At 40.5% G+C, this 27258-nt stretch overlaps 1 protein-coding gene across 4 annotated transcripts in view; it reads right to left on the reverse strand.

Moving 5' to 3' along the window:
• Positions 1-1446: 1446 nt before the first annotated feature.
• LOC115225358 overlaps positions 1447-27258 on the reverse strand; it is a 34635-nt gene continuing 8823 nt past the window's right edge. For 2 of the 4 annotated variants that reach the window (XM_036514093.1, XM_036514094.1), the window contains exons 2-10: positions 23112-23218; positions 20913-20980; positions 17574-17635; positions 14227-14303; positions 12406-12579; positions 10273-10375; positions 7618-7827; positions 4815-4902; positions 1710-1891 (exon numbers count right to left, since the gene is read on the reverse strand). In XM_036514093.1, coding sequence (XP_036369986.1) covers positions 1788-1891; positions 4815-4902; positions 7618-7827; positions 10273-10375; positions 12406-12579; positions 14227-14303; positions 17574-17635; positions 20913-20980; positions 23112-23218 — 993 coding nt within the window. In that variant the 3' untranslated portion in view covers positions 1710-1787. Of the gene's footprint in view, positions 1892-4814; positions 4903-7617; positions 7828-10272; positions 10376-12405; positions 12580-14226; positions 14304-17573; positions 17636-20912; positions 20981-23111; positions 23219-27258 lie in introns of all 4 variants that reach the window. The other 2 variants (XM_036514095.1, XM_036514096.1) reach the window with 2 other exon arrangements.

Raw genomic sequence — 27258 nt, forward strand, 5'->3', positions numbered from 1 at the left:
ATAGTAGTTGACTGTATAAATAAATGCATATATACATACATATATGTACATACCTACATCTATATGTATATATACATGCATATCTCTTTACTCTCTTTTACATGTTTCAGTCATTTGACTGCGGCCATGTTGGAGCACCGCCTTTAGTCGAGCAAATCGACCCCGGGACTTATTCTTTTTGTAAGCCCAGTACTTATTCTGTCGGTCTCTTTTGCCAAACCGCTAAGTTTACTCTTTTACTTGTTCCAGTCATTTGACTGTGTCCATGCTGGAGCACCGCCCTTAGTCGAGCAAATCAACCCCGCGACTTATTCTTTGTAAGCCCAGTACTTATTCTATCGGTCTCTTTTGCCGAACTGCTAAGTGACGGGGACGTAAACACATCAGCATCGGTTGTCAAGCAGTGCTAGGGGAACAAACACAAACATACACACACATATATATACATACGAGTACAGGACATAAAAAAAAACAAAAGCGTGGAAATGGACTTTTTTTTCAAACAACGAAAAAAACAGAGTATAAGACATACAACACGAGGAATATTCCCCTTCTTCAGGTGTCCCTATTCCGTCTACCTTTAATATGTAAATTAAAGAAAAACCCACTAGTATGCAACTCAATCAATGATAGACAGATGAAATCGTAAATAAAAAAATAAAATATATTTTTATAAAACATAACTAGATCACAAAAAGTATAAAAATGAATAAAAAAAATAGGTATGTTTTTGTGATCTAGTTATGTTTTATAAAAATAAATTTTATTTTTTTATTTATGATTTGGTTTATGTCTATCATTGTTTCAATTGCATAATAGTGGCTTTTTACTCAAATTTATATTGCGAAATTTGATTTAATACTAGATTGAATTTTTCCCTATATATATATATATATATATATATATATATATATATATATATCATAATAATATTAGGGAGTAAATCCAAACTTACATTTAAGACTAAATCTAATTTTACAGTATAAATATAAACGAAATTCGAGATAAAACCACTATTAGGCAAATCAGTGAAAAACATAAACCAAAACATAGAAATAAAATTAATTAATATAATATACAAAATTTATAAAATATAAAATTCAAAATTTAAATTTAAATTTTTACTTTAAGTTTTTGAATTTTATATATTTTGTATATTATATTAATTAATTTTATTTCTATATTTTGGTTTATGTTTTTCACTGATTTGCCTAATAGTGGTTTTATCTCTAACTTTATATATATATATATATATATATATATATATATAAGGATAAGATCGTTAACTTAAATTAAATAACGATCTTTTCAAGTGGCCAGCATGGAAATAAAAACCTTCAAAGATAATAATTATTATTATTAAAATTATAACTTAGGATATCTATGAGATACCTTAAGTTATAATTTTAATAATATATATATATATACACACACACATACATACATACATACATACATACATATGGCAGTGAAGTGATGCAAGAATATACACACACACATAGTCACACATATATACATCCAAGTAGGCAGTGAGATTACTAGCCTCTCGCTAACTGCACAAACCGTTATCTCCTCATTTACTGTCCCAAGTCCCCAAAACCCTGGAGTGTGAATAGGAGCACATGTGCTCAAAATATTAAGACTGTCAAGGAAGGAGACAAAAACTTTTGGAAGGTGGTGGAGGGAGCAAAAAAAATAAAAAAGAGATGAAATTTGTGAATCAGGCTGTTTAGTCTTACATACGAGACAAGACAGGACTACCTCCTCCCTTCTGGAACATTCCGTTATCACACAGAAAGATAACCATCGGCACTTTGGTCTCCGACAGCAGGGACTGCAATTTGGTTGAGGAAATCCGTCAGGGTCAGAAAGAAGGAGTCACTGGCTGTTTCTGAAATGACAAGAATGTAATAATAATAATAGTAATAATAGCAATAGTAGTAATAGTAATAATAATAGCTATAGTAGTAGTAGTAATAGTGATAATAATAATAATAATTATATTTCTTTACTACCCACAAGGGGCTAAACATAGAGGGGACAAACCAGGACAGACACACAAATTAAGTTGATGACATCGACCCCAGTGCGTAACTGGTACTTAATTTATCGACCCCGAAAGGATGAAAGGCAAACTTGACCTCGGTGGAATTTGAACTCAGAACGTAGCGGCAGACGAAATACCCATAAGGGGCTAAACACAGAGAGGACAAACAAGGACAGACACACGAATTAAGTCGATGACATCGACCCCAGTGCGTAACTGGTACTTAATTTATCGACCCCGAAAGGATGAAAGGCAAACTTGACCTCGGTGGAATTTGAACTCAGAACGTAGCGGCAGACGAAATACCCATAAGGGGCTAAACACAGAGAGGACAAACAAGGACAGACACACGAATTAAGTCGATGACATCGACCCCAGTGCGTAACTGGTACTTAATTTATCGACCCCGAAAGAACGAAAGGCAAAGTTGACCACGGCAGAATTTGAACTCAGAATGTAGCGACAGACGAAATACGGCTACGCATTTCGCCCGGCGTGCTAATGATTCTGCCAGCTCGCCGCTCTTAGGGAGAGCTATTATGCCAACATCATTAACACCTGGTGAGCTGGCAGGATCGTTAGCACGCTGGGCAGAATGCTTAGAAGCACTTCATCTGTCTTTACGTTCTGAGTTCAAATTCCGCTGAGGTCAACTTTGCCTTTCATCGTTTCGGGTCGATTAAATAAGTACTGGTTGAGTACTGGGAAGAGGTCGATGTATTTGACTTACTCCCTTAGGCCAAAATTTCAAACCAATAATTAGTACACATGCACTGGATAAATTCCACTCCTTTATCGTTAGTTAATTGGTTAAATATCCAACTAATTGATTGCTTATTCTTTTACTGGTTTCAGCCATGCTGGAGCACCACCTTTAGTCGAACAAATTGAGCCTGGGACTTGTTTGTAAGTCTGGTACTTATTCTATCAGTCTCTTTTGCCAAACTGCTAAGTTACAGGGACGTAAACACAAACACACCAACATTAGTTGCCGAGCCATGGTGGGGGGGGGGAGACAAAATCAGACACACAAGTACATACATATACACACACATTATTTTATACAAAATCAAAATCTCAATCGATCAACATCAATGGAATTTGTAGCTGGGATACCAGTGCCGGTGGTACATAAAAGAACCATCCGAACGTGGCCGTTGCCAGCGCCACCCCGACTGGCCTCTGTGCTGGTGGCATGTAAAAAGCACCATCCGATTGTGGCCGTTGCCAGCCTCGCCTGGCCCTCGTGCCAGTGGCACATAAAAAGCACCATCCGGTCGTGGCCGTTGCCAGCCTCGACTGGCCCTCGTGCCGGTGGCACATAAAAAGCACCATCCGGTCGTGGCCGTTGCCAGCCTCGACTGGCCCTCGTGCCGGTGGCACATAAAAAGCACCATCCGATTGTGGCCGTTGCCAGCCTCGACTGGCCCTCGTGCCGGTGGCACATAAAAAGCACCATCCGATTGTGGCCGTTGCCAGCCTCGCCTGGCCCTCGTGCCGGTGGCACATAAAAAGCACCATCCGATTGTGGCCGTTGCCAGCCTCGACTGGCCCTCGTGCCGGTGGCACATAAAAAGCACCATCCGATTGTGGCCGTTGCCAGCCTCGACTGGCCCTCGTGCCAGTGGCACATAAAAAGCACCATCCGATTGTGGCCGTTGCCAGCCTCGACTGGCCCTCGTGCCGGTGGCACATAAAAAGCACCATCCGATTGTGGCCGTTGCCAGCCTCGACTGGCCCTCGTGCCGGTGGCACATAAAAAGCACCATCCGATTGTGGCCGTTGCCAGCCTCGACTGGCCCTCGTGCCGGTGGCACATAAAAAGCACCTTCCGATTGTGGCCGTTGCCAGCCTCGACTGGCCCTCGTGCCGGTGGGACATAAAAAGCACCATCCGATTGTGGCCGTTGCCAGCCTCGACTGGCCCTCGTGCCGGTGGCACATAAAAAGCACCATCCGATTGTGGCCGTTGCCAGCCTCGACTGGCCCTCGTGCCGGTGGCACATAAAAAGCACCATCCGATTGTGGCCGTTGCCAGCCTCGACTGGCCCTCGTGCCGGTGGCACATAAAAAGCACCATCCGATTGTGGCCGTTGCCAGCCTCGACTGGCCCTCGTGCCGGTGGCACATAAAAAGCACCATCCGGTCGTGGCCGTTTGCGAGTCTCATCTGGCCTCCATGCCGGTGGCACGTAAAAAGGACCCACTATACTCACAGAGCGGGTGGCGTTAGGAAGGGCATCCAGCTGTAGAAACTCTGCCAGATCAGACTGGAGCCTGGTGCAGCCTTCTGGCTTCCCAGACCCCTGTTGAACCGTCCAACCCATGCTAGCATGGAAAGCGGACGTTAAACAATGATGATGATGATACATATATATGACAGGCTTCTTTCAGTTTCCGGCTGCTAAAATCCACTCAAGGCTTTGGATGGCCCAAGGATGTAGTAGAAAACACATTCCTAATGTGGCACGCAGTGGGACTGAATCTGGAACCATGTAGGTTGACTAAAAGGCAGTGCTCCAACATGGCCACAGTCAAAATGACAAACAAGTAAAATAAATGTGTGTGTGTGTGTGTGTGTATCCCAATCACTGCTTGACAACCAATGTTGGTGTGTTTATGTCCCCATAACTTAGCAATTTGGCAAAAGGAGACCAATGGAATAAGTACAAGGCTTAAGAAAAAAAAATCCTGGGGTTGATTTGTTCGAGTGAAACACTTCAAAGCAGTGCTCCAGCATGGCCACAGTCCAACAGAATGTCCACTTACTCAGCGTGGTGTCACGGCCTGGTTTCACTGTATCCAAGTCTTCCAGCTGCAGTGTGGTGGCACGAATGCTTTCAAAAGTTCCCATCATCTGTCAATGCAAAGGAAAAGTTCAAAATTAACAACACAAAACACATTTTTCTTTACTCTTTTACTTGTTTCAGTCATTTGACTGCGGCCATGCTGGAGCACCGCCTTTAGTCGAGCAAATCGACCCCGCGACTTATTCTTTGTAAGCCCAGTACTTATTCTATCGGTTCTCTTTTGCCGAACCGCTAAGTGACGGGGACGTAAACACACCAGCATCGGTTGTCAAGCAATGCTAGGGAGACAAACACACACACACACACATATATATATATATATATATATACACATACATACACACATATATACGACAGGCTTCTTTCAATTTCCGTCTACCAAATCCACTCACAAGGCATTGGTCGGCCCGGAGCTAAAGCAGAAGACACTTGCCCAAGATGCCACGCTGTGGGACTGAACCCGGAACCATGTGGTTGGTAAGCAAGCTACTTACCACACAGCCACTCCTACGCCCACATCTACACCTTCAGCACCACCAAATCATAAGCGGAAAGTGTAACCTCTCGAAAGAGCTGTTCTTCTCTCCTGCTCCGGGGCGTCAGCTGCGGGGACTCTCCGAAAAGCTCTATCTATGACGATTTCATCACAATCGAAGGAGAGGCTTTCTCCATCCGGTTTGCGGATCCGTGGAATAAGCTGCCGGACGAGATAGTGAAGATACCGACGACCGCTCGGTTCAAAGTCTCTCTTGACCAGAAATGGCCTGAACTCTTTGCATGAACACCACCCTGTACATAACTCCATGTCCCTCTACATGGCCTTGCTTTCTGCTTTTTGAACCAATAAAAATTGAATTGAATATATATATATTATATATAAAGTTCTATCTACGACGATTTCATCTCAGTCAAAGGAGAGAGGCTTTCTCCGTCCAGGTTGCGGATCCATGGAATAAGCTGCCGATGAGATAGTGAAGATGCCGATGACCACTCGGTTCAAAGTCTCCCTTAACCACAAATGGCCTGAACACCACCCTGTACATAACTCCATGTCCCCCGACATGCTTTTGCTTTTTGAGCCAATAAAAATTGAATTGAATTGAATATATATATAAAGTTCTATCTCGACGATTTCATCTCAATCGAAGGAGAGGGGCTTCTCCATCCGGGTTGCGGATCCGTGGAATAAGCTGCCGACAACTGCTTGGTTCAAAGTCTCCCTTGACCATAAATGGCCTGAACTCTTTGCATGAACACCCTCCCTGTACATAACTCCATGTCCCTCTACATGGCCTTGCTTTCTGCTTTTTGAACCAATAAAAATTGAATTGAATATATATATATATATATATAAAGTTCTATCTACGACGATTTCATCTCAGTCAAAGGAGAGAGGCTTTCTCCGTCCAGGTTGCGGATCCATGGAATTAGCTGCCGATGAGATAGTGAAGATGCCGATGACCACTCGGTTCAAAGTCTCCCTTAACCACAAATGGCCTGAACACCACCCTGTACATAACTCCATGTCCCCCGACATGCTTTTGCTTTTTGAGCCAATAAAAATTGAATTGAATTGAATATATATATATATATATATATATATATATATAAAGCTCTATCTACGACGATTTCATCTAAATCGAAGGAGAGGGGCTTCTCCATCCGGGTTGCGGATCCGTGGAATAAGCTGCCGACAACTGCTTGGTTCAAAGTCTCCCTTGACCATAAATGGCCTGAACTCTTTGCATGAACACCCTCCCTGTACATAACTCCATGTCCCCCTACATGGCCTTGCTATCTGCTTTTTGAGCCCAAAAATTAACTTAACTTAAATCATCAAATAACCACTGCCCTCACCCTCAGGTGGGTGCACAAGACAGCTTAGTATGTAGTCACTCAGCCTGTTAGAAATAACAGCTAAACGTCCCTCAAATAACACTTTACTGCGTTACAAGCTGACGCGTTGGATTTTATCGTAATACACCTGATTCACACAACCAGCCCCAGCCCAAAGTACCGTGAATCCCAGGACGACCTGCTGTGTTTACCTTGGATTGTGGGGCGACCTGCCGTGCTTGAGGAGACCTATTGAGTCAAGTACATCAACATCAAAATAAAAAAATCGAAGGGAACTGTAGATGTGATGCCTGTGCCGGTGGCACATAAAAAGCACCACCCAAACGTGGCCGATGCCAGCGCCGCCTTTGCTGGCTTCCGTGCCGGTGGCACGTAAAAAGCACCCACTACACTCAAGGAGTGGTTGGCGTAAGGAAGGGCATCCAGCTGTAGAAACAATACCAAGTGTTTTGCTCAATAAACACACACAACGCCAGGTCTGGGAATCGAAACCGCGATCCTACAACTATGAGTCCGCTGCCCTAATCACTGGGCCATTGCATCTTCACAAGATGAGCACTCCATCAGTTACGATGATGAGGGTCCCAGCTTGTTCATGAAATTAACCTGCACGTGGCTGAGTACTCCACAGACACGTGTACCCTTAACGTAGTTCTCAGGGAGATTCAGCGTGATACAGAGTGTGACAAGGCCGGCCCTTATAAATACAGGTACTACTCATTTTTGCCAGCTGAGTGGACTGGAACAACATGAAATAAAGTGTCTTGCTCAAGGACACAACGCGTTGCTGAGAATTGAACTCACAACCTTACGATCATGAACCGAATGCCCCTAACCACTAAGCCACGAGCCTTCACACTACTACTACTACTACTACTACAATAGCAAACAGAGAGATTACTTACCAATGCAAAAGAGTCCATCTTGGTATACAACCGATCCAAGATGGTACCCAGTTCGGTCGGCGGAGTGTCGGGCATACGGCACCAGGAGACCAGTTCGTTGTCGTAACAGGTGTGGAACTTCTCCAGGTGTTGATTCATATTGGTGACCACCACATCGAGTTTGTGGCAGACTTCAGTCAGTTCTTCGCTTGTGAACGGATTATAAACATACTGCATGGAAGGAAAAAAAACAATGCTATTAATACATACACAGCAAATGCAGACACTAATAGTAACTAGTATACTATGGACATTAGACAATGTAGTCCTAGATACACTATGCCTGAATGTAAGATGGGATGGTCACAGCTGGAACATCTTTGATCATGGGTCTGTCTGGATCAGGATTGACCTGGGGCTAAACAACAACAGTTATAGCCACTAATACTAACTACTATGCTATACATTAAGATAATGTAGTCCTAGATACACTATGCCTGAATAAAAGATAGGATGGTCACAGCTGGAATGTCTTTGATCATAGGTCTGTCTGGGTTAGGACTGACATGGGGCTAAACAACAATTACAGCCACTAATATTAACTACTATACTGCACATTAGATAATGTAGTCCTAGATACACTATGCCTGAATGTAACATGGGGTGGTCATGGCTGGAACGTCTTTGATCGCAGGCTGTCTGTCTGGATCAGGACTGACCTGGGGCTAAACAACAGCAACAACTATAGCCACTAATATTAACCACTATACATCAGATATACTACGTCTGAATAATGGACGGGATGGTCACAGCTGGAATGTCTTTGAACATACACCAGTCTGGATCAGGTTTGACCCAGGGACAAACAACAACTGTAGCCTCTAATACTTAGTATACATTAGATAATGTAGTCCTAGATACACTATGCCTGAATAAAAGATAGGATGGTCACAGCTGGAATGTCCTTGATCATAGGTCTGTGTGGATCAGGACTGACCCAGAAATAAACAACTATAACCATTAATACTAACTAGTACACAATACATTAGATAATGTACTCCTAGATACACTATGCCTGAATAAAAGATGGGATGGTCACATCTGGAACGTCTTTGATCATAGGTCTGTGTGGATCAGGACTGACCCAGAAATAACTATAGCCATTAATACTAAGTAGTACACAATACATTAGATAATGTACTCCTAGATACACTATGCCTGAATAAAAGAGGGGATGGTCACATCTGGAACATCCTTGATCATAGGTCTGTGTGGATCAGGACTGACCCAGAAATAAACAACAATACATTTGATAATGTAGTCCTAGATACACTATGCCTGAATAAAAGATGGGATGGTCACATCTGGAACGTCTTTGATCATAGGTCTGTGTGGATCAGGACTGACCCAGAAATAAACAACAATACATTAGATAATGTAGTCCTAGATACACTATGCCTGAATAAAAGAGGGGATGGTCACATCTGGAACGTCTTTGATCATAGGTCTGTCTGGATCAGGACTGACCCAGAAATAAACAACAATACATTAGATAATGTAGTCCTAGATACACTATGCCTGAATAAAAGAGGGGATGGTCACAGCTGGAACATCCTTGATCATAGGTCTGTGTGGATCAGGACTGACCCAGAAATAAAAAAACTATAACCATTAATACTAAGTAGTATACAATACATTGGATAATGTAGCCCTAGATATACTAGGTCATCCCATAAGTTCTGTCCGATTTTACATTTGTTTTTAAAACGAAAGAAATTTAATAGTATTTTAGATTATTACACACACGGAGTGGTTGGCGTTAGGAAGGGCATCCAGCTGTAGAAACATTGCCAGATTAGACTGGAGCCTGGTGCAGCCTTCTGGCTCCCAGAACCCCGGTCGAACCGTCCAACCCATGCTAGCATGGAGAACGGACGTTAAACGATGATGATGATGATGATGATGTGAGTAAGAACACTGAGATATTTTTGGTATCTAACATATGTCAGATACTGCGAGCGCTGCTTCTGATTGGTCAATCCATGGCGATGACCCGAGGTCACGGTGACGGCACTACTTTTGTCATTCATAAGTTACAACTAAACTTTCAATCTGTGTTATGTATTTCTTGAATGTTAACAAAATGTTAAACAGTCATCAGTTATCAGTCATTTCACCTGAAAACTTAGCGCTATAAAGTCGGACTATCTTCCTGCAGCATGACATCTTTTACAGTTACACATTGTGACGTCACTGACGTGAAATCAAGCTGTATTCATGCGCGCTTCAACACGATGTGAAGAATTTAGTTATTGGGTTAATAAAATATGGTCGTTTATTCGTGTGTAATAAATAAAATACCAAACTCATTCTCTATGGATACCGTATTTATCAGATACGTTTACAAGCCACTCGTAATAAATACGGTATCCATAGGGAACTCGTTTGGTATTCTCTATATATCTAATGGAATTAAAAATTATTTTTATGCATTTCCGTACATTTAAACTAATCTCTCTCTATATAAAGCTGAAGTTATGGGTGACAATTTCATATGACACCGCTAGAAAAAACTGCCATTCAAACCAAAAAGATCCTTGTTTTTTTTATTCAAAATTCGGCCAGCACTTATGGGATGACCTGATATGTCCGATCTGGGGTTAAACAATAACTTACCATATCCTTGATCACCTCCAATTCCTGGGATTTCTCTGCTAACTCCTGCTGGAGGGTCTCTAAAGTACTTTCGTACCCCTTCACCAGGTCAGCTATTCTATTCCTGGAAAATACCAAGACAAAGTGAGGATAAGTAAGGGTGTGTGTGGTTTGTGGTTGCGGAAGGTGTGAGAGTCCCAGAGATACATTTAGCCCCAGATAAGACCCCAACCAGTATTATAACCACATGCACTCATTCAACTCAACTCCTTTATTGTTAATCATTTGGTTAAGTATTCATTAACCATCTTACAAACAATAACTCTGAGCACTTTTTCAAACTCCACCTGTCTAACACTCGTGGACATGTTTAATAAGTCAGAAAACAGCACAGCTCCTTCCATGGCTTTCGGAAACATTTTTTCATGGCTAAGAGTTGCTGAAGCATGGAACAAACTGCCGGCATCAGTTGTTAGTTGTCGGAGCACAGCATCCTTCAAAACTTCCATGCTTCCTGAGATTCGCCAACACTACACCTGATTTTCTCCCCCCCCCCCATACACACACAAGCATGTATCTGACTCATACACTGTTCGCTTTCCAGACATTTGTACATTACTGCATATGCTTTACACACACTTTTGACAAGTTGTGGTGCACCTGAGCACTGTATACAATAATTTCATTATTATTATTAATTAAAAACTCCACCTGTCTAACACCTGTGCACATATTTACAAAGTCAGAAATCAGCACAGCTCCTTCCATGACTTTAGGAAACATTTTTCACGCTAAGAATTGCTGAAGCATGGAAGAAACTGCCGGCATCAGTTGTTAGTTGTCGGAGCACTGCATCCTTCAAAACTTCCATGCTTCCTGAGATTCGCCAACACTACACCTGAGCTTTCTCCCCTCCATACACACACAGGCATGTATCTGACTCATACACTGTTCGCTTTCCAGACATTTGTACATTACTGCATATGCTTTACACACACTTTTGACAAGTTGTGGTGCACCTGAGCACTGTATACAATAATTTCATTAATTATTAATACACACACACACACACACACACATATATATATATATATATATATATATATACATTCATATATGCTTTATACGCACTTTTGACAAGTTGTGGTGCACCTGAGCACTGTATACAACAATTTCATTATTATTATTATTATTATTTATTTTTTCAAAATAATCAAATGTTAGTAGGTTGTTTGTTTTGTGTTTGCTTGTTTCTTTTTGTCAAAGCTTTTTTGTTGCTATTGGCAACTTTCTTCAATGACTTTTTCTCTTAGCTTGTTATTTCAACCAACGAATTCACATAAAGAACCTTATACCCCAGGCACAAAAACAAATTGTACAAATAAATATATATATATATATTAGAAGGTTTGGAGATGATGTGCAGGTATTTTATATTAGAAGAAATAAGGTACTCAGAAATCTGGATGGTTTTATATTTACAGATATTTATTAGTATGTTACAAGTTTTTATAAATCATGTATCATATATTAGCGCTGTGTTGCCATTTTTCGGTGTATTTCAACCAGAAAAAATGTTTACTTAAAGAGAATAACAAGCTACATAATGCAAAACTTTTACTTTTCAAAAATTCCAATTCTTAAGGGTCGAAACAAACCCGAGCAACGCCGGGCAATACTGCTAGTCTATCATAAAATACAAAATGGGACAAGAATGCAAAACATCCGGACAGTTAGGTGATACAAAAAAGGGACAACAATACATCCAGATAGATGATACAAAGAACACAAGGATGGGTCATACGGAGTTTTCTTTCCTCAGCCAAGTTCCAGATTATTGTTGCAATTTCGGCCGATTATACTCGAGATTGCTCCAATCTGGCCAGCCCCAAGGAAACACTAATCTAAGAGCATTAGATTCCTTGGAAGAAAGCAGAGAATGTATACGAGAAGGACGGAATAAAGAAAAAAAAAAACGGAGAATGTTACACAAATACAAATAACAGGACATAACAACAGGTGTCTTTCGACTAAGGACGAATTAAATTAAGCTGGTGTGTGTGGAAATAAAGCCTTACGGCAGGGATACAAGATTTCACAGGCACAGGGAGGTGCATCGAAAGAGAGAGATGGAGAGAAAAATAGGGTACTTACTTTGACAAATCTTCTGTGTTTCTCTGTTGATTCTTCATAATGCGAGCCGCAACTTCTGATGGTAGGAGATTGACCTTGTGAGAGAGCAAGCTCTTCATAATGGTCGCATGGGTGGCTATCTGGTGCACGAAGTGGTCTTGTTTTTGCCAAACATCGTCTAAGTCTGACGGGAGGCTAGCGATTGAAGAGGAAGGAAAGTCATTTATAACGCCACAACAGCTTGGGAGAATATACATTCTTTCACTTGTTTCAGTCATTTCACTGCGGCCATGCTGGAGCACCGCCTTTTAGTCGAGCAAATCGACCCCGGGACTTATTCTTTGTAAGCCCAGTACTTATTCTATCGGTGTCTTTTTGCCGAACCGCTAAGTGACAGGGACATAAACACACCAGTATTGGTTGTAAAGCAATGCTATGGGGACAAACACATACATATATATACACGACAGGCTTCTTTCAGTTTCTGTCTACCAAATCCACTCACAAGGCATTGGTCGGCCCGGGGCTATAGTAGAAGACACTTGCCCAAGGTGCCACGCAGTGGGACTGAACCCGGAACCATGTGGTTGGTTAGCAAGCTACTTACCACAAGCCACTCCTGCGCCTACAAACACATCATCATCATTTAGCGTCCGCTTTCCATGCTAGCATGGGTTGGACGGTTCGACTGGGGTCTGGGAAACCAGGGCTGCACCAGGCTCCAGTCTGATCTGGCAGTGTTTCTACAGCTGGATGCCCTTCCTAACGCCAACCACTCCGTGGGTGTAGTGGGTCCTTTTTACGTGCTACCTGCACAGGTGCCAGACGGAGCTGGCAAACGGCCACGATTGGATGGTGCCTTTTACGTGCCACCAGCATGGGGGCCAGACGAGGCTGACAACGGCCACAATCAGATGGTGCATTTTACGTGCACATAAACGCATATATAAATGTACAGATGCACGTACATGCATGCACGCACACACACACATACGGAGAGAGAAGAGAGACTGTGTGTAAGACAAAGAGAGATAGAAATACGGTATTTGTGCTGGTGGCACGTTGAAAAAAAAAAAAAATTCGAGGGAGGTTGTCACCAGTGCAGGTGGCACATAAAAAGCACCATTTGAGCGTGGCTGTTTCCAGTCCCTCTAAACTGGCCCTTGTGCCGGTGGCATGTAAAAGCACCCACTACACTCTCGGAGTGGTTGGCGTTAGGAAGGGCATCCAGCTGTAGAAACTCTGCCAGATCAGATTGGAGCCTGGTGCAGCCATCTGGTTTGCCAGCCCTCAGTCAAATTGTCCAACCCATGCTAGCATGGAAAGCAGATGTTAAATGATGATGATATATATATATATATACCGGAGTAAACACATAAATGTGAAACAAGGTGGAAAAAAGAGTACTCAAATACCAGTGGTAGAGTAATATGCTTTATTTAAAGCAGCAGAAACTCAGAGTAACAGATTTTGTTGAATTTTCTGCTGCTTTTAAATAAAGTATATATATATATATATATATATATATATATATATATATATATATATATATATATATATATATATAGAGAGAGAGAGAGAGAGAGAGAGAGTGGTTGGCATTAGGGAGGGCATCCAGCTGTAGAAACTCTGCCAGATCAAGACTGGAGCCTGGTGCAGCCATCTGGTTCACCAGTCCTCAATCAAATCGTCCAACCCATGCTAGCGGATGTTAAACGATGATGAACAAATGATAACCAGACTTTTCAGTATTCAGACCAACATGGACACACATTGAGGAAAGAGAGAAAGAGGAAGAAAAAAAAAAAACAAAGACAGAGAAGACATGAGGAATATACTTACCCTTCACTATGGCTGACCTCAACAACGTCCAAGAGGAGGGAGAACAACTGGAGCTGATCCCTTTTCGAAGCTGTTCCCTTAAAAAAATAGAAAGGAGAAACTGCCAATGAGAGGGAGAGAGAAAGAGAGTAAAATGCTTTCATGCAATCCTAAAGCTGTATAAAAATACTAGCAGTATCGCCCGGCGTTGCTCGGGTTTGTAAGGGAAATAACTATAAAGCATTTTTAGAGAGTTATAGCCAAAAAATAGCAAAAAAAGGGGAAAAAATATGGCAAATTTTTTTGGGGAGTTAAAAAGGTCGAGTTGCGTCCCCATGACAATCTGTGGTTTGTGTTTCTGATTCTCGACCCCATGTCGAATTTATCGATTTTTTTCAGAACTGGGGGAACTTATCAAAATTTTCGCTGCGTTAGTTTTGAATTATGACATTGGGCTATGCGTGTGTCAAGTTTCATCAGAATCGGTTGAAAGCCGTGGTCAGGGTGAGGGTACAACCAAACAGACACACAGAAACACACACAGACAAACTGCCGTTTATATATAGAGAGAAGAGATAGATGCAGGAGTGGTTGTGTGGTAAGTAGCTTGCTAACCAACCACATGGTTCTGGGTTCAGTCCCACTGTGTGGTACCTTGGGAAAATGTCTTCTACTATAGCCTCAGGCTGACCAAAGCCTTGTGAGTGGATATGGTAGACGGAAACTGAAAAGAAACCCGTCGTATATAAGCACAGGAGTGGCTGTGTGGTATGTAGCTTGCTTACCAACCACATGGTTCTGGGTTCAGTCCCACTGTGTGGTACCTTGGGAAAATGTCTTCTACTATAGCCTCAGGCTGACCAAAGCCTTGTGAGTGGATATGGTAGACGGAAACTGAAAAGAAGCCCGTCGTATATAATCACAGGAGTGGCTGTGCGGTAAGTAGCTTGCTTACCAACCACATGGTTCTGGGTTCAATCCCACTGTGAGGTACCTTGGGAAAATGTCTTCTACTATAGCCTCAGGCCCACCAAAGCCTTGTGAGTGGATATGGTAGACGGAAACTGAAAAGAAGCCCGTCGTATATAAGCACAGGAGTGGCTGTGCGGTAAGTAGCTTGCTTACCAACCACATGGTTCTGGGTTCAGTCCCACTGTGTGGTACCTTGGCAAATGTCTTCTACTATAGCCTCAGGCCCACCAAAGCCTTCTGAGTGATATGGTAGATGGAAACTGAAAAAGCCCGTCGTATATAAGCACAGGAGTGGCTGTGCGGTAAGTAGCTTGCTTACCAACCACATGGTTCTGGGTTCAGTCCCACTGTGTGGTACCTTGGGAAAATGTCTTCTACTATAGCCTCAGGCCCACCAAAGCCTTGTGAGTGGATATGGTAGACGGAAACTGAAAAGAAGCCCGTCGTATATAAGCACAGGAGTGGCTGTGCGGTAAGTAGCTTGCTTACCAACCACATGGTTCTGGGTTCAGTCCCACTGTGTGGTACCTTGGGAAAATGTCTTCTACTATAACCTCAGGCCCACCAAAGCCTTGTGAGTGGATATGGTAGACGGAAACTGAAAAGAAGCCCGTCGTATATAAGCACAGGAGTGGCTGTGCGGTAAGTAGCTTGCTTACCAACCACATGGTTCTGGGTTCAGTCCCACTGTGTGGTACCTTGGGAAAATGTCTTCTACTATAGCCTCAGGCCCACCAAAGCCTTGTAGTGGATATGGTAGACGGAAACTGAAAAGAAGCCCGTCGTATATAAGCACAGGAGTGGCTGCGGTAAGTAGCTTGCTTACCAACCACATGGTTCTGGTTTCAGTCCCACTGTGTGGTACCTTGGGAAAATGTCTTCTACTATAGCCTCAGGCCCACCAAAGCCTCGTGAGTGGATATGGTAGACGGAAACTGAAAAGAAGCCCGTCATATATAAGCACAGGAGTGGCTGTGCGGTAAGTAGCTTGCTTACCAACCACATGGTTCTGGGTTCAGTCCCACTGTGTGGTACCTTGGGAAAATGTCTTCTACTATAGCCTCGGCCAACCAAAGCCTTGTGAGTAGATTTGGTTGGCGGAAACTGAAAAGAAGCCTGTCATATATATGTGTATATGTAGATATATATATGTGTGTGTGAATATGTTTGTGTGTCTGTGTTTGTCTCCGCAACATCGCTTGACAACCGATGTTGGTGTGTTTATGTCTCTGTAACTTAGCGGTTTGGCAAAAGAGACTGATAGAATAAATGCCAGGATTACAAAGAATGAGTCCTGAGGTCGATTTTCTTGACGAAAGGCAGTGCCTAGGCATGGCCGCAGTCAAATGACTGAAACAAAAAAAAATATATATATATTTCCACACACACTTATTTCTTTACTACCCACAAGGGGCTAAACATAGAGGGGACAAACAAGGACAGACAAAGGGATTAAGTCGATTACATCGACCCAGACGAAACATTTCGCCCAGCTTGCTAATGTTTCTGCCAGCTCGTCGCCTTGTCCTTGACATTGCATGATAGCTGTAAAGGAGTGTCACTGTCATACAAGCAGTGTCATGCCTTTCCAGATTTCTGTGAAAGCATGCCTGGCCAGATGAAACTACAACCTTTCTTTTTGGTATCTTGGTGGATTCTTCCTTTTCGCCTTCAGCCCAGTGCGTCCATGCTGCCAACAAAGCACGCGGAGTTCTGTTTTTGATTCGACGGTCATTCGGAATGCTCACAGCAGCCATATTCCTACCGCTCTATGTCACGCTGGTGAGACCCATATTGGAGTACGGGATTCAAGCCTCTTCTCCTTATCTCCTCAAAGACATACATCATCTCGAAAGAGTCCAGAAGCTGGCTACCCGCATGGTTCTTGGTCTCAAGCATTTGTCTTATGAAGAAAGGCTGAAGACGCTCGACCTTTTTTCTCTAGAAAAACGACGACGCTATGGTGATCTCATTCTTGCTCACAACATCATAAGTTGAAAGTGTAACCTCTCGAAAGAGCTGCTCTTCACTCCTGCTCCAGAGCGGGGTCACTCCGAAAAGCTCTATCTGCGACAATTTCATCTCAATCGAAGGAGAGGGCTTTCTCTGTCCGGGTTGCAGATCCGTGGAATAAGCTGCCGGACGAGATAGTGAAGATGCCGACGACCGCTCGGTTCAAAGTCTCTCTTGACCACAAATGGCCTGAACTCTTTGCATGAACACCACCCTGTACATAACTCCATGTGCCCCTACATGGCCTTGCTTTTTGAGCCAAAAAATTAACTTAACTTTTAATAAGTGCTGGCAAAAGGAAGGGCAACAAGATGTAGGAAATCTGTCTAAACAAATCCTGCCTCATCCATGAAGAAAATCACAGACGAGTGATATATTCTTACCTTTATCAAGTCCATTCTGTCAGGTCCACAGAACCCCAGGGATGACAGCAGCATCAACAGATCTGTGACAACAAACAAAGAAGAATGAAAAGAAAAACATATTCCAAGCATGAAGCGATACTATATCTACCCCAGTATATCACTAGTGCCATGTTTTATTAACCCTTTTGATACCAACCCGGCTGAAACCGGCTCTGGCTCTTAGTACAAATGTCTTGTTTTCATAAGTGTTGAATTAAAATCTTCCACCAAACCTTAGTCACAATTTATGTTCCTAACACTAGCTTAATGATAACTAAGTTATTTTACTAAATTCTTTGTTATATTTAAAATTAATTGAAAGAAACACAGAGCATCTCGACAGAAATATGGTAACAAAAGGGTTAAAATATATAATAGAGAAACAATTCTTCACCCTTTTGGTACCAACCTGGCTGAAACCACCTCTGACCCTGTAGTACAAATGTCTTGTTTTCATAAGTCTTGAATTAAAATCTTCCACCAAACCTTAGTCACAATTTATGTTCCCAACACTAGCTTAATGACAACTAAGTTATTTTACTAAATTCTTTGTTATATTTAAAATTAATTGAAAGAAACACAGAGCATCTTGACAGAATATGGTAACAAAAGGGTTAAAATATATAATAGAGAAACAATTCTTCACCCTTTTGGTACCAACCTGGCTGAAACCACCTCTGACCCTGTAGTACAAATGTCTTGTTTTCATAAGTCTTGAATTAAAATCTTCCACCAAACCTTAGTCACAATTTATGTTCCTAACACTAGCTTAATGACAACTAAGTTATTTTACTAAATTCTTTGTTATATTTAAAACTAGCAGTATCGCTCGGGTTTGTAAGGGAAATAACTATATAAGCATTTTTAGAGATGTAAAGTATAATAGCCATCTCAATATGGCTAACCACAAGGGGGGGGGGTTTACAGTAGCTTTTTACGTTCTGAGATTTAATAATAAATCTTTAGAGAGTTACTTCCCTTATATATGCCAAAAATGCATTGAAAATGGGAAAAAATTGATGGTAAATTTTTTTTAAAATCATAGACTCATGCTAATACCCAGAAGGGCTCGATATGAATCATGACTAAAAGATACCCGGTTTTGGTTAAACTGCACCGCAAAATGTGGGAGTAGTTAGGAATCTAAATCGTAGGAGACAGACACACAACCTCACTTTTATATATAAAGATTAATTGAAAGAAACACAGAGCATCTCAACAGAAATAGGGTAACGAAAGGGTTAAAAATATATAATAGAGAAACAATTCTTAACCCTTTTGATACCAACCTGGCTGAAACCGCTTCTGGCTGTGTATAAATGTCTTGTTTTCATAAGTTTTGAATTAAAATCTTCCATCAAACCTTAGTCACAATTTATGTTCCTAACACTAGCTTAATGATAACTAAGCTATTTTAGTAAATTCTTTGTTATATTTAAAATTAATTGAAAGAAACACAGAGCATCTCAACAGAAATATGGTAACAAAAGGCTTAAAAATATATAATAGAGAAACAATTCTTAACCCTTTTGATACCAACCTGGCTGAAACCGCTTCTGGCTGTGTATAAATGTCTTGTTTTCATAAGTTTTGAATTAAAATCTTCCATCAAACCTTAGTCACAATTTATGTTCCTAACACTAGCTTAATGATAACTAAGCTATTTTAGTAAATTCTTTGTTATATTTAAAATTAATTGAAAGAAACACAGAGAATCTCAACAGAAATATGGTAACAAAGGGCTTAAAAATATAATAGAGAAACAATTCTTAACCCTTTCAATACCAACCCGGCTGAAACTGCTTCTGGCTCTGTAGTACAAATGTCTTGTTTTCATAAATTTTGAATTAAAATCTTCCACCAAACCTTAGTCACAATTTATGTTCCTAACACTAGCTTAATGATAACTAAGTTATTTTACTAAATACTTTGTTATTTTTAAAATTAATTGAAAGAAACACAGAGCATCTCAACAGAAATATGGTAACAAAAGGCTTAAACCAAAATGGAGGAAAGATAAAGTTAGTCTACTATTATAATTCCACTGACATCTAGGATCGTCAAACGTCCATTTTCCCTACTGGCGGTGTGGGTTGGACAGTTTGACAGAAGCTGGTCGGCGGGAAAGCTGTCCATGCTCCAGCTAGGTTTCTTTTGACATGGATTGACCTGGATGTCCTTCCTAACGCCAACCACTTCACAGGATTGTACTGGGTGCTTTATGCATGGCACTAGCCATGGGTGCTGCAAATGGGACACTGGCACACACCCATCTTCAACCCATGACATCATTGGCCAGTGTAGTCCCTGGAGTTAAAAAGCATGGTCATGGTAGGAATGTCACACGATCAATCTGCTGGATTGGTACTGACCTAGAGGCCAAAAAAAAAAACAACCCACCAGCTTTACTATATTAACATCAACATACATAGGCGTAGGAGTGGCTGTGTGGTAAGTAGCTTGCTTACCAACCACATGGTTGCGGGTTCAGTCCCACAGCGGGGCACCTTGGGCAAGTGACTTCTACTATAGCCTTGGGCTGACCAAAGATTTGAGAATGGATTTGGTAGACGGAAACTGAAAGAAGCCCGTCATATATATGTGTGTGTGTGTGTGTATATATATATATATATATAGGCGTAGGAGTGGCTGTGTGGTAAGTAGCTTGCTTACTAACCACATGGTTCTGGGTTTAGTCCCACAGCGGGACACCTTGGGCAAGTGTCTTCTACTATAGCCTCGGGCCGACCAAAGCCATGTGAGTGGATTTGGTAGACGGAAACTGAAAGAAGCCCGTCATATATATGTGTGTGTGTGTGTGTGTGTATATATATATATATAGGCGTAGGAGTAGCTGTGTGGTAAGTAGCTTGTTTACCAACCACATGGTTCCGGGTTCAGTCCCACTGCGTGGCACCTTGGGGAAGTGTATTCTACTATAGCCTTGGGCCGACCAAAGCCTTGTGAGTGGATTTGGCAGATGGAAACTGAAAAGAAGCCTGTCGTATATATGTATATATATATATGTATGTATGTTTGTTCCCTCAACATCACCTGACAACCGATGCTGGTGTGCTTAGGTCCCCGTAACTTAGTGGTTCGGCAAGAGAGACCGATAGAATAAGTACTAGGCTTACAAGGAATACGTACTGGGGTTGATTTGCTCGACTAAAGGCAGTGCTCCAGCATGGCCGCAGTAAAATGACTGAAACAAGTAAAAGAGAGTAAGCGTATACATCCCATGGACATTGATACATACCAACCATGACCCCTGCCCCTAATCCCTAGACAAACCAGAGAGATCAATTAGTCAGTTACCTTTCCTAAGGCTCTCATTGTCAAAGTGAGCTGTGGTGTCGATGGAAACCAGCATGGTCGGTTCAATCCTAAGTGGCAGAGAAGGAAAAACGGTAAATAAATATGTTTGCATGGCATTGTAGGTGTTTGTCATAGGTTCTGTGCAAATTTACCTCAGCTTGAAAAACTTAGGCAGGTAAGTTTGTCTTAGAGTCAAGCACAGGTGTGCTGACAATTTTACTTCTCAAGCTAGCAGTATCGCCCGGCGTTGGTCGGGTTTGGTTCGACCCTTTAGAATTGGAATTTTTGAAAAGTAAAAAATTTTGCATTATGTAGCTTGTTATTCTCTTTAAGTGAACATTTTTCTGGTTGAAATACACCGAAAAGTGGCGACACAGCAGTCAAAAAATCGTAAAAAATAGGGATTTTCATAGAAAAAGCACCTTTTTGATGTAAATAATTTTTGGTCTTAACATAGTCCAATTTGAATTTTATCTTCTACGGAAGGAAGAGCAAGCCTTCTTCTATCATACTCTCAATTCTGGTCAACTTGCGCCACAGGGTCTCAGAAGAGGAGATAGTGGTTAGTTGAAGGCTACCAAACCTACCATACACAGACAACTTCAACTTTATATATATAATAGCAGCATCGCCTGGCATTGCTCGAGTTTGTTTCAATCCTTTAGAACTGGAATTTTTGAAAAGTAAAAATTTTGCATTATGTAGCTTGTTATTCTCTTTAAGTGAACATTTTTCTGGTTGAAATACACCGAGAAATGGTGACACAGCAGTCAAAGAATCGTAAAAAATAGGGATTTTCATAGAAAAAAAGCACCTTTTTTATGTAAATAATTTTTGGTGTTAACATGGTCCGATTTGAATTTTTTCTTCTACGGAAGGAAGAGCAAGCCTTCTTCTATCATACTCTCAATTTTGGTCAACTCGCACCGCAGGGTCTCGGAGGAGAGGGTGTTAGTTGAAGGCTACCAAACCTGCCATACAAACAACTTCAGCTTTATATATAGGGAGATTACCAGAAGTATCGCCCGGCATTGCTCGGGTTTGTTTCAACCCTTCAGAATTGGAATTTTTGAAAAGTAAAAATTTTGCATTATGTAGCTAGTTATTGGTCAACTTGTGCCGCAGGGCCTCGAAGGAGATAGTGTTAGTTGAAGGCTACCAAACCTACCATACAGACAAACTTAGCTTTATACATAGAGAGATTACAATAATAGGCTTATCTCTGGACTACTGTAGTTATTCATGGCAAGCAGACTAATGGACAGAACCACAAAATATTCAGAACAACAATAGGCTTATCTCCCCTCAACTACTGTGGTTGTCACCCTAATTACTACTTTCCACATCATTCACCAGTTTGATTGTCCAAATATATTAGAAGGTTTGGAGATGATGTGCAGGTATTTTATATTAGAAGAAATAAGGTACTCAGAAATCTGGATGGTTTTATATTCACAGATATTTATTAGTATGTTACAAGTTTTTATAAATCATGTATCATATATTAGCGCTGTGTTGCCATTTTTCATTGTCTGCCTAAGAGTAAACTCTTCAAGCGAGTTTTTTTTTTACCTCAATAGACGTCAGTGATTGGTTGAAATTGCAGAAATTGAAGGAAAAAACAAAACAAATATCTTACAAACTATAGAATTTTCTCAATAAAGCCAAGAGAAAAAGATGTTTTATAAACACATTCTACCAGTATACGAAGTTTAAAAGTGTTTAGTTACGTGGAAATTATCTTAAAAAACTGCCGTTCAAACCGAAAAGATCCCAAATATCTTACAAACTATAGAATTTTCTCAATAAAGCCAAGAGAAAAAGATGCTTTATAAACACATTCTACCAGTATACAAAGTTTAAAAGTGTTTAGTTACGTAGTCTTCTACTATAGTCCCAGCCGAGCAAAGCCTTATGAGTGGATTTGGTAGACGGAAACTGAAAGAAGCCTGTCGTATATATATATATATATATATATATATATGTGTGTGTGTGTCCGTGTTTGTCCCCCTAGCATTGCTTGACAACCGATGCTAGTGTGTTTATGTCCCCGTCATGTAGCGGTTCGGCAAAAGAGACCGATAGAATAAGTACTGGGCTTACAAAGAATAAGTCCTGGGGTTGATTTGCTCGACTAAAGGCAGTGCTCCAGCATGACTGAAACAAGAAAAAAGAGAAAGAGTAAAGAGAGATACCTACATCCTCAGCAGCCATGCAATAATCTTGGTTCGTTCTTCCGAAGGGTTAACCAGTTGGTCCAAGATCCAGTTCCGATCAATCCCCACGACATGGGGGCAGTCTAGATCCTGGTAAAATAGAAAGACAACATGAACAGTCCATTTAGGTGTGAGAGGGGAGGTAGGTATAAACAGCGAGGGCATGGAATGGTCAAGAAATCTGCCTCAATTTAAACAGTACATTAAGTAGTTTAGTAAGTCAGTACTAAACACACACATTATTGATATTTTATATTAATTGGACAAAAGAAGATTTAGCAACTTACAGAGAATAGGTATCACATTTATTTTAAAACTTAACTTCAAACATCATTTGTTTTATATTTTGATAAATTCTCTCTGTTGAAAATCATATTTTTATATTCTAAATAATTTGCAATTTCAAAAAAATATATTAATTTTGCGTTTTTTAATTTGATAAATTCTACGGAAAGAATTTAGTACCCGAAAAATTTATACATTTCTGTGAAGGAATTAATTCATTAAGTTTAACAAAAAAAAATAATTAAGTTTCAGAAATTATATACGTTCGCATTTGTGTAAAAAAAAAATTATTATTTAAGTTTTAAAAATGATTTACTTTGTTCAAAAAATATTATAATATTATTAATATATCAATAATTATTTAATTTATATAATTAATTCATTAATTTTATTCTGTAAAATAGTAATTAATTCATTTATCGGTAAATCCGCGAGGGAATCGCTATGTTGTCACTCAGGCAGCTAGAAATAGCAGCCAGATTTCCCTCCAATAACACCTTATTGTCTTAAAAAGCAGAAAGGTATCTAAAAAAATCCGATTTTTTTGTTTTTAGTGAAAATCGTGCGGGTGTTACTCTGTAATTTTACCAAAAAAAGTTATATACATTTGTGTGAAGAAATTAATTCATTAAGTTTAACAAATTATATGGGGGTGGGGGGTCGTAACGTGCATGCGCGAATCGCGCACAGCGCATGCGCAAGTCACCTCGTATGATCTCGAGTGCATACGCCTGGCTAGCGCGCATGCGCGAATCCGCGTGTGCGCAACCGGGACCACACTGCGATACAAGTACCAACTTATTACTACTCGTGCTAGCTAGTCGTAAATACTCGATCATACAACGACTACCTAGCAAAGTAAATAAGACACAAAATAAATAATTTTTTTTTTACACAAGTAAATAAAACACAAAAACACAAAGTAAGGATCGACTAGTCACGACTAGCTAGCGCGGATGCGCGCACCAGATCTTTATCCTTTGAACGGCAGATCGAGAAATTGGTACTACTTGAGAACAGTGGTCCCGGTGCGCGCTAGCTAGTCGATCCTTACTTTGTGTTTTATTTACTTTGTTTAACAAAAATTATTCATTTTGTGTTTTATTTACTTTGCTAGGTAATCGTAGGATCGACTAGTCACGACTAGCTGGCGAGGATGGGCGCACCGAGACCACTGTTCGCTAGTAGTACCCTTATTCTCATCGCCCTCACTCATACACGTAATTAAAAAAAAAAGGTTTAAACGGCGAATTATTCCATTCAATGCCTTTCTATAAGAAACGTTTAGACCTTTAGCTGCTATTTCTAGCATAACGAGTTTCCTGGTGAGAGCATCAATGACCTTCATTGCCTGTTGCTTCATTAAGTACAACGCCCGAAACGGGAGGAAAGAAATATGGACGACGTATTCTGAAACACCCCCGAGTGGAGAACAGTTCTCAAAAATAGCCCCCGGTTGTTTTCCTACAAAATTCCTATGTCCTTGGAATCCACATAGTCCAAGGTAGACTTGTAGAGAATTTCATAAAAAAATATCCGTTTTCTTGAGAGTTAAGGCGAATTAAAGTGAACTCCAGTGAAGTTTCCGAAATTCCTCACCCCCAAATTTTGGTTAATATAGGGCGTAACAAATATCAGAAAATCAAAAAAAAAATGTGTGTAATAGGTGTAAAACAACTTCCTATGAACGAATATGAAAAAAAAAATTCGCGCACGCGAAAGGGGGGTGGGGGAGAGGCCTCGGAAAATTCACATCGGGAAGTTCCGAAAGCGTCTGAGGAGCTGACCCGGGCACCAAAACAAAAAAAAAATAGTGTAATATGTGTAAAACAACTTGCTCTAAACGAATATGACAAAAAAAGATGCGCTCTCGCGAAAGAGGGGTGGGGGAGAGGCCTCGGAATATTTATATCGGGAATTTCCGAAAGCGTCTGAACCGGGCACAAAAACAAAAACAGCGTAATAGGTGTAAAACAACTTGCTCTAAACGACTATCATGAAAAAAATGCGCGCTCGCGAAAGGGGGGTGGGGGAGAGGCTTCGGAATTTCACATCTTCAGTCCACGGCCTTTAAACTAAGAAAAAATAGTGTAATTGGTGTAAAACTACTTGTTCTAAACGAGTATCAAGAACACACACTCACACATGAATCATAAACTCCGTATTTCGCAAAAAAAAAAATAAAGAGAAGAAATTCTGGAAAAAGTGAAGAAATGTTGGATCTCATTCCTTGGTTAAAGCTATTTTAAACATTAAATTTATGCTTTTCTTTGAAATAGTTCAGATATATGCAATTCTTCTCACTTATTAAGATGCATTTATCAGAAAAAAAGAGACAGAAAAAATTATTATTTTGTGTCAATCCTTCCCTAATTATCCTTTATTAATTAGTTTTGGCGTGTATTTTTTTCCCAAATTTATTTTTTCACCTTTACAACACTGTTTAGTAAAGCAATTAATTATCTTTATAATTTGCATATTTGACTTATTAATCAAAATTCTCTAGATGTAATATATACTAAGTAATGCATCCTTCATTTATGTGTTCCGTTCTGTATTATGCATGCGTGACTGTTTGTATGTAAGTGTGTTTAACTGTGCACATGAATGTGAATATTAAAGAACATATTTATTTACTATGATTGTTATTTTCAGAACAAATAAATCTTTTGGCTGTTATGTTATTGATGTTATTATTATTGCTAGTTAAAGGGTGGTGACTTGGCTGAATATTTTGAGTCTTGTAGTATGTAGTTGTGTTAGTCAAATACTCTGAGTTCAAATCCAACTCATTTCTTTATCATCATTATCGATGGACCACTCAAAGAGGTATGTATACATTATCATTTTCGTAACATAATTTCTGTAGTATTTCAAGATGTTTCTGACACGTATTTTGATTCACATGGCGGAGATCCAACATTTCTTCACTTTTCCAGAATTTCTTCTCTTTATTTTTTTTTTTTGCGAAATACGGAGTTTATGATTCATGTGTGAGTGTGGTGTTCTTGATACTCGTTTAGAACAAGTAGTTTTACACCAATTACACTATTTTTTCTTAGTTTAAAGGCCGTGGACTGAAGATGTGAAATTTCCGAAGCCTCTCCCCCACCCCCCTTTCGCGAGCGCGCATTTTTTTCATGATAGTCGTTTAGAGCAAGTTGTTTTACACCTATTACGCTGTTTTTTTTTTGTTTTGGTGCCCGGGTCAGCTCCTCAGACGCTTTCGGAACTTCCCGATGTGAATTTTCCGAGGCCTCTCCCCCACCCCCCTTTCGCGTGCGCGAATTTTTTATTCATATTCGTTCATAGGAAGTTGTTTTACACCTATTACACACATTTTTTTTTTGATTTTCTGATATTTGTTACGCCCTATATTAACCCAAATTTTTGGGTTAAACTAAAGCGTTACACCATTCAAAGAAACAAAAAAAATGTGTGTGTAATAGGTGTAAAACAACTTCCTCTGAACGAATATGAAAAAGAAAATGCGCGCACGCGAAATGGGGAGTGGGGGAGAGGCCTCGGAAAATTTATATCGGGAATTTCCGAAAGCGTCTGAACCGGGCACAAAAGCAAAAACTGCGTAATAGGTGTAAAACAACTTGCTCTAAACGACTATCATGAAAAAAATGCGCGCTCGCGAATGGGGAGTGGCCTCGGAAATTTCACATCTTCAGTCCACGGCTTTTAAACTAAGAACAAAATAGTGTAATTGGTGTAAAACTACTTGTTCTAAACGATTATCAAGAACACACACTCACACATGAATCATAAACTCCGTATTTTTGTACATATTTCGCAAAAAAAAAAAAGAGAAATTCTGGAAAAAGTGAAGATATTTT

This window comes from Octopus sinensis, linkage group LG27, assembly GCF_006345805.1.
Source record: "Octopus sinensis linkage group LG27, ASM634580v1, whole genome shotgun sequence".
NCBI classification, from domain to species: Eukaryota; Metazoa; Mollusca; class Cephalopoda; order Octopoda; family Octopodidae; genus Octopus; species Octopus sinensis.